The sequence below is a fragment of the Pocillopora damicornis genome, chromosome 5 (genome assembly GCF_964200805.1).
Source record: "Pocillopora damicornis chromosome 5, jaPocDami1.2, whole genome shotgun sequence".
NCBI lineage: Eukaryota > Metazoa > Cnidaria > Anthozoa > Scleractinia > Pocilloporidae > Pocillopora > Pocillopora damicornis.
Window position 1 is genome coordinate 28,031,745 of NC_142674.1, and position 8,510 is coordinate 28,040,254.

General features: G+C 38.1%; 1 protein-coding gene across 1 annotated transcript in view; it reads left to right on the top strand.

Annotated features, from left to right (window-relative positions):
* The first annotated feature begins 434 nt into the window (after window positions 1-434).
* Window positions 435-8,510, top strand: part of LOC113684852 (cadherin EGF LAG seven-pass G-type receptor 1-like) — a 43,353-nt gene continuing 35,277 nt past the window's right edge. Inside the window, exons 1-3 of the mRNA XM_089206056.1 lie at window positions 435-3,397; window positions 4,851-6,470; window positions 7,410-7,651. Coding sequence (XP_089062182.1) covers window positions 667-3,397; window positions 4,851-6,470; window positions 7,410-7,651 — 4,593 coding nt within the window. The 5' untranslated portion in view covers window positions 435-666. The remainder of the gene's footprint in view (window positions 3,398-4,850; window positions 6,471-7,409; window positions 7,652-8,510) is intronic.

Sequence of the window (8,510 nt, forward strand, 5' to 3'; positions counted from 1 at the left end):
GCAAGAATTCGAGACTAACTTCTGAGCTTACGCCAAAGCAATATCATCAAGATATCTCGTGTGACAGGCATCCAATCCTTAATATACAAGTCAGAACATATTGTCAAAAGCAATTTCAATCAATTTTAATTCCACTAAAAAAATTGTAAAATTCCGCGCAAATCTTTTCAATTTTGCGAAAGTACTTTATTTGAACGATGTTTTTGAAAACTTTTCAATATGTCGAAATGAAAGCACTTGCTGTATTGATCACACGGTGAGCCTCTAGTTCTTCTTTTGTTTGCAAATAAATCACTCAAGAATGCTTGTGGAAAATCAAATAGTTTTATTTGTCATGCAAACCTTGGGTTCAATAACTCGCGCGGCTACAGAAAGTGATCACGTGAGGGCGAGGAAGCCAATTAGCTGCTGAAATAATTGAAACTTGTCAGTCAAACAAAATTAGACCTCTTGCCGACACTCGAGCAAACTAACCGTAAAGATCAAAGGTATTTCAAAGCTGGTGTGCTCTAAGATGAGCGCTCTATCCAATCTTGGGCCGTGTCTATGGAAAAGTGAAATAGCGAGTGTTGTTCATTTACTTATGCTGAAGGAAGAATCGGTGATTTTCAACTTCGCTCATGAAAAGCGCTTATTTTAACACGGTGTCAACAGACTCACCGCCAAATGGCTTGTTTCGACCGCTTATCATTGGGTTTTCTTTTACACTTGTGCCTGTGGCTTTTTCATCAAGTGGACGGCACCGTTATTAATATTTATTCATCGTTAGAGCCGTATAGTATTTTAGCTAATTTAAGTAGACCGGGATGGACGAATTACACGCTTGAAGCATCGAACCCCGACGAACACACGACTCTTCAAATTCTGTCTATTGATTCAACAAACGGATTATTGCGAATGATTCGCAAGCCAGACTGCACATCTCTACAGCTTAATCCGTTTAATATTTATGTATCGTCGAATTCCATTTTTAATTCAGCAGAGAGGACTCTAAGACCTCTGACCGTGACAATTTTTGGAAAAAACTGCTTTAGTAAGCTTCATAGAAAAGTGTCTTGGACCGCTCCAGTCGGAACGCGTGTGCTTCGATTGAAAGACTTCATTCACGAAGAAGATCCTGCGTCGCTAAGGCTTAGAGGTACACCATGGAGAAATTATTTCAGATTCGACGCCAAATCCGATTATTTGGTGCTTCGAAAATCGTTACTTGGACTTCAAGAAAACACTCTGGTAGTAGAGTTGGCATTTCCGGTTGGTTCTGAGAATGCGAGTGGAAATAAACAAGTTCTTGTAGCGCGACTTGAGTTGTTTATCGATAAAAACGCAAACAATTTTGCCAAGAAGGTACGCCGATTGCGTCGTCGACCACAGAAAACACCTCCCCGTTTCTCCAGCTCTCAGTTAATAGCTAAGGTTAGAGAAAATGGTCCCGTAGGAACAAGCGTTATTACGATTCAAGCACAAGATACGAACAATGGGTACGCTGGGAAAATTAAATACTCGATGGAAGCGTCCCAGAATTTACTCAGTCAGTCGTTCTTTGGGATCGATCCTAACACGGGATTAATAAAAACTTCAGCTTCTTTAGATCGTGAAAAGATGCCGACGCACTATTTTCGTATCAAAGCCGAATACGAACAAGAAAGATCGTTGTATGCTGAAGCAGATCTGACCATCTATGTCGATGATGTAAACGACAACGCGCCGAACTTCGAATCATCCTCCTACCGCAAAGTCATACCAGAGGATATTTTTATCGGAGAGACGGTCCTTGATGTGCGGGCACGCGATTTAGATACAGGTTCCAATGCAGATATCCGTTACAACATCATTAATAATAGTGGTGTTAACAGTGCATTTGCAATTGGTCAAAGTAGTGGTTCAATAACTGTAGACAAACATCTGGATCGAGAAACTGTACAGCAATACTCCCTTACTGTCCAGGCAAGTGATAGTGCATCCCCTCCTAAAACAGACCAGGCCACTGTGCGAATTACTGTTACTGATGTCAATGACTGTGTTCCTCAGTTTTTAAAGAGAGAATACTCCAAAAAGATTCCTGAAAACATCAAAACAGGGGAGCTAGTTTTGACTGTAAGTGCATCAGATGAGGACCTTGGCACCAATGGTGAAGTCACCTACAGTTTTAGCAGTGGTAATGACCAGGAACTTTTTTCTATCAATCATCTTAATGGTCAGATCAAAGTAAACAAGAAACTTGATTATGAGTACATTCCAGTGCATACACTTTTTGTGATGGCTCAAGACAAAGGTGAATCGCCAAATTACAACGAAACCTCAGTGGAGATATACCTTATTGATGTCAATGACAATGCACCTCAGTTTGTGAATTCTGATTTTCAAGAAATGGTCTCGGAACGTGAGAGTGTAGGACACACCTTTACTCGTGTTACTGCATTTGACGCAGATGATGGTACAAACCAACAGATCATTTACAGTTTAGTGGAGTCCAATTTACCATTTGGTATTAACAGCCAAACTGGGGACTTGTACCTTACCAGAAAATTAGACAGAGAGACAGTGAATCAATATGTATTTCACGTCAAGGCTGAAGATAAGGGCAGGCCCCCTATGAGCAGCCAAACTAAAGTGACTGTCAATGTGGGAGACATAAATGACAATCCTCCAAGATTTTCAAAATCCATTTATTTTGGATCAGTGGAGGAGAATGCTCGCTTTGGAACAACCATTGTTCAGGTGACAGCTACTGACCCTGACCTTGGGCAGACTACCATCTTTTACAGTCTCCAGATATCTATCCCTAGTCAAAGACGATGCTTTCGAATTTCTGGTAATGGTGTTATAACATTATCATGTAGACTGGACTTTAGCAAGACTAGATTCTACTCGTTAACAGTAAAAGCTAGAGACAGTCAATTGGAAAGCTCTGCAGGCGTGCGCATTAATGTAACTGATTCTAACACTCACAAGCCCATTTTCCAACAACGTATTTATAGACAAAGGATCAGTGAGGCTACTGCAGTTGATGGAAGGGTTCTTATTGTCAAGGCAACTGATGGTGACCAAGGATTGAATGCTAAACTGACCTATGCAATTGAACAATCTCTGCAAAACTTTAAAATCAATTCTGAAACTGGCGAGATTACTGTGTTGAGCCTTTTAGATCGTGAAACAACTTCACAGTACAGGTTTGAAGTGAGTGCAACTGATCATGGTAATCCACCATTTAAAGGAACTGCTAATGTACATATAACAGTAACAGATGTAAATGACAACAAACCAAGATTTTTACAGTCCAACTATGAAAAATCCATTCTGGAAAGTGTACGGCCTGGAACACGAGTTTTGGAAGTTTCTGCAGTTGATGATGATGAGGGTTCAAATAAAGCCATTATCTACTCATTTGCAAAAAATGGTAAATATATCTAATTCACTGTTTGATATTTCATCATGAGTTACATGCATAATAAACCCTCAAATAGGGTAATTTAGTATTATCAACTGAGTTGGTAACATAAATTGGCCACCATAAAGAGTTATAAAGCTGATGTTTCGAGTGTTAGCCCATTGTCATGGCTCTGAGAAAGGGCCAAGGCTTGAAACATTAGCTTTGTAATTCTTTAAGGTGGCCAATCTGTACGTAATCAACTCAGTTGATTACGTTATCAACTCAGTTGATAATAATGAATTACCCTGTTAGAATCCTCCACCAATGCAGCGCCATAGTTTCTTTAGAAACTTACCTCTCTTAACCCCCAAATGCTTGCATGTAGTGCTTATAGACAGAATCAGTCCAATAACATATTTCAATTTCAGGTTTTCATTTGTATTTCCCTGTTGTTTTGTAGACATTTATAGCTTAGTAATCCCCATCCCTTTGCTGCTTAACATCAGTATACAAGTTCTCCATACAGTTCTCTATACATTTTCAATGGTACAAACCCTTTGCTGCTTAACATCAGTATACAAGTTCTCCATACTGTTCTCTTTACATTTTCAATGGTACAAACCCTTTGCTGCTTAACATCAGTATACAAGTTCTCCATACTGTTCTCTATACATTTTCAATGGTACAAACCCTTTGCTGCTTAACATCAGTATACAAGTTCTCCATTCTGTTCTCTATACATTTTCAACCAACAAGGAGAATTTGTAGAACAATCAAGAGTTTCTTGGGTTTGTGATCATTTCCTTTTTTCTCATGACCTAAATGTTTGATCCAGAGGTAAAACTGTTGGGAGTAATTAGATGTTTATCATTCTTAGGGATTAAAGGGTTAAAGATGTAAAAACTGTTGCTTTTTTTTTTTACAACATTCCAAATCTTTTTTACTTAAATTTCATGTTAAGCTACACTGTCTAACACTGGTGCATGCCTAAAATTTGTTAACATGTTTTAGCAAGAGTTAGTGAAGAAAAATCTAATCAGTGACACCCTTGGCTGCTTCTTGTGTTCCACTATTTTTTTGTTCTATTTACATTTTGATATCTGCTGTGATCTGAACAGACCCATGGCAACATTGAATGTGTTTGTTTTTACAGAATAATAAAAGCACAGTGTTGTTGGCCCTTTACACCCTAACATCAGAATGCATATTCTCCATACTGTTGTCTGAACATTTCCTAAGGTGCTGATGAGGAGAATTTGATAAACCATCGAGAGCTTCTCTTGTTTATGATCATTTCCTTTATTCTTGTGACCTAAATGTGTGATTCTGGGGGATATTTTAAGGAGAAATTAGATGCTAGTCACTCTTAGGGGTTCAAGGGTTGATAGATTTCAAGTACAGGTATTGATTAAGCCATTTATGATCATGTTCCTATTAATATTTTTGGTTGTTGTTGTTGTTTTTTTCAATACTCATTTAGGTGATGGAGGTGGTGCTTTTCAAATTGACAGCAATCAGGGAGTTATCAGAACTTTGCTGTCACTTGATCGTGAAACAATTCCCGAATATGAACTGACTGTGGTTGCTGCTGACAAAGGCAGACCATCAATGAAATCAACGGTGAAAGTTAAGATAACATTGGAAGATGTTCGTGACAGTAAACCAAAATTTGAAAAGGATCCGTATGTAGTGTTTCTTGATGAAGATGTGAGAATGCGTTCCAATGTGGTCACCGTTAAAGCAGTGTCCCAAGACCTTGTTCAAGGTGGTGAGATTTTTTACAGCATTGTGTCTGGCAATGATCCATTAACATTTGTCATTCAGAGAAATGGTGTGATTATGACCAAGAGATTGTTAGATTATGAAACAAAACCTGAGTATATTCTAAAGGTGCGGGCAACATCATCGCCATTCTTTGTTGAAACAATTGTCAATGTGACACTGAAAGATGTAAATGATAACTCGCCTGTACTTCAGGATTTCTTTGTTGTCATAAATGTTCGAGACGAAAGCTCTACTACACCGCCAAAGTTTAAAATACCTGCATATGACCCTGATGTTTCTGACCGTCTTACATATGAAATCAGTGAAATATCACAAGGAGATTGGGACATGTCTTTGAACAGAACGACAGGTTATCTTGAGGTCAATCCCAAAGTCTTAGTCAACACGTTAGTAAGGCCAGTCCAACTTAAGGTTAGAGTTTCTGATGGAAGGAACAGCCTTCCCGCCAATGGTAAAATTTTTGCAACATTGGTGACATCTCAAATGCTCAACAACAGCTTTACCCTGGATGTCCATGATGTCACTATCAAAGAATTCTTTGATAAATCCTACGAGGGTCTTGTGAGGGGAATTGCTTCTGCTGTGAACTGTGAGGACTACCAGGTCAGATTGTTTAATATAGAATCAAGGATAATCAAGGCAAAGTCACCACTTGAGGATGATATTTCTAATCTCAAGCTCTGGGTGGCTGTTTATAAAAATGATCGCTTTAGCTTTTATAGTCCTTTGTATGTGAGAGACATGGTGTACATAAATATGGTACAGATTTCCAAAATGGCAAAAGTCACTCTCCTTCCTTTCAAAGATGGCTTGTGTGTTGATGAAATATGCAACTTCCCCCTACCAACATCCAGAAAGAGCTGCTTGTCACACACTGACTATACTGACAAATCCAACACCTACAGCTCATTAAAGGTGGTATTCCGCTCAGTTGGAGTGCAAACTAATTACAGATGCCCCTGTGCTACTGACTATCGAGGAGAAAGTTGTGACACAGGTTTAAACTTGTGCTACTCCAATCCTTGTGGAAACAATGGGAAGTGTGTGAGTGTAGAGGAAGGCTACTCTTGTATATGCAATCCAGGAAGAACTGGTGTAAACTGTGAGATTGACATGTCAAAGAGCAAGTGTCCTACAGACTCAAAAGCGACAGAAAATCATCTAAATGCAAATCCATGCCGTAGTGATGGTGGTTGTGAAAATGTTCTTGGAAGTGGGTTCACCTGTCAGTGCAAAGATCCGAGTGAAGTTGATGGGTCACTGTGCCAACTGACAATGCGCAGTTTTGAAAAAGGATCATTTGTTGCCTTTCCAGGTAAGGATTTATTTGTAGTTATATGTACTATAAATCCTAGAATAAGCTCTTCTACTTTTCTTTAGTAAGCACCCCTTTTAAAACTTGCCACCTCTGCATGACTGCACTCTTTTTTACTGAATTTGACTGAATTTCACACTGTATTGAGGATGGAAGAAAAACTTACAGGATTAAGACACAATGAATTTTTGAATGTTGAGGTTTTGTACAATCGCTCAAAGTTTAAAGTTAAGTGCTGGTCTTGTGCAACAAATAGAGTATTAATATAGGAGATGGCTTGAAATCAAACAAATTAGTCACATACACTATGGTAGGGGCAGTGCATTCCAATCCAGGTGAACACTTCCACCTTGTATTGGAGGAAAGAATTTTAATTTCATGTGGTTTTTTCATGTGTTTAACCCTCTCACTCCCAGATCTCTAAAGTAATTCTCCTTACTGTCTGCTGTACAGTTCTCATGATGTTAGTTTGGCGAATTCAGTATTGAATCAACTAACAATTGCCCAACTGATATTACTCTTTATTCTTATCACTTATCTTCCAGACATTGTATTGATATTGAAATGAGAAATTCTGTCATGGTCACACTTGGGAGTTTAAGGGTTTAATGTATTAGTGTTCCACCCTTCATGTAGCTCCTTCTAAAAGGTAATTTTATGTTAACCCTTTTCACCCAAACACCAGTACCCATATTCTCTGTACTGTTCTCTGTACATTTCCTGAGTTACTGACAAGGAGACTTAATGTACAAGATTCAAGAGCTTCCTCAGCTGGTGATCTTGTCCTTTATTTTAGTGACTTAAATGTGTGATTTAGGGGTGATATTGTAAGGAGAAATTAGATGGTAGTCACTCTTAGGGGTTAAAGGGTTGTTACTCAATGGCACTGTTTGTAGTTTGTTTTGGGATGATGATGATGATGACTTTATTTTTTCCTAGCATTGAAACAAAGATGGCGTTTACACATACAGATGGAGTTTACTACCACTGAGCACAGTGGGCTTTTGCTCTTCAATGGACGGTATGATGGAAAACATGACTTTATTGCAGTGGAAGTGTGGCAAGGACAAGTTCGGTTCAGGTTTTCACTGTTTTCCCACGAAGTCATTGTTACATCAAATGTAAATGGTGGTGTCATTGATGGCAATTGGCATAAAGTAGAAGTGGCATTTCAGAACAGGGTAAGAATTTTTTTGGAAAAATATTTCCAATGTAAATACCATTTAATTCATGAATGTGAATTACAATTTATTTAATCACAAACCTTCTATACTATGTGGGTCTCCTGCTCAGTTAACCCCTAAACTCTCAGAATCTGAGTGTCAGTTCTCTCCTCTAGCTGTTGGACATTTTTTCAAAATTAGTTATGAGAATCTGGTGGTATCAGATCAAGATAACAACTTTGAGTATTCTCATTACCTGTGTAATGGATAAGGTTTGGATATCATTATTACATGTTAGTTACTTCTGGGAGTTGAAGGGTGAAGGAGGCAATGAGAAATTCAATTTATTTTGTGTTACAGTCTGTTGATTTTTTTTCTGGTATTTTACAATGTGCAAAGTTCTGAACTAGATGTTACTCTAAATTCATAAACTATTTCAAACTGAAACCTACAGGTCAAGTGTAAAACTACAGATTGGAGCTTTTCTAGAGCAAGATTAACATGGTGGTTTCAATATGTTTATGAGTGTCCAGTGGTTTTGTTGCTTAAACTTTTTTACTCTTAAGGTGACATATATTTTTGGTGGCCAATAACCTGTAAACAGCTCCTGTATAATTTGAGAGTAAATATGTCAACTTCAGTTGTAAAGATTCAAGTCACCTCTCAAACATATTTGACTGCTCATGTTACCCTGATATTTGCTGGTTGCACAATTATGTGTTAGGTTCCTCAATATCAGAAAATGGGCAAAAATTGTTTTCTTTGTGGAATTGTTTAATGATTTGAAGAGTGCAGTTTTGGAGTGGTGTATGTTACACAATACTAATTCATTTGACATTCCTTACAATGTACAAATTCCAATCATTTAAATTGATTA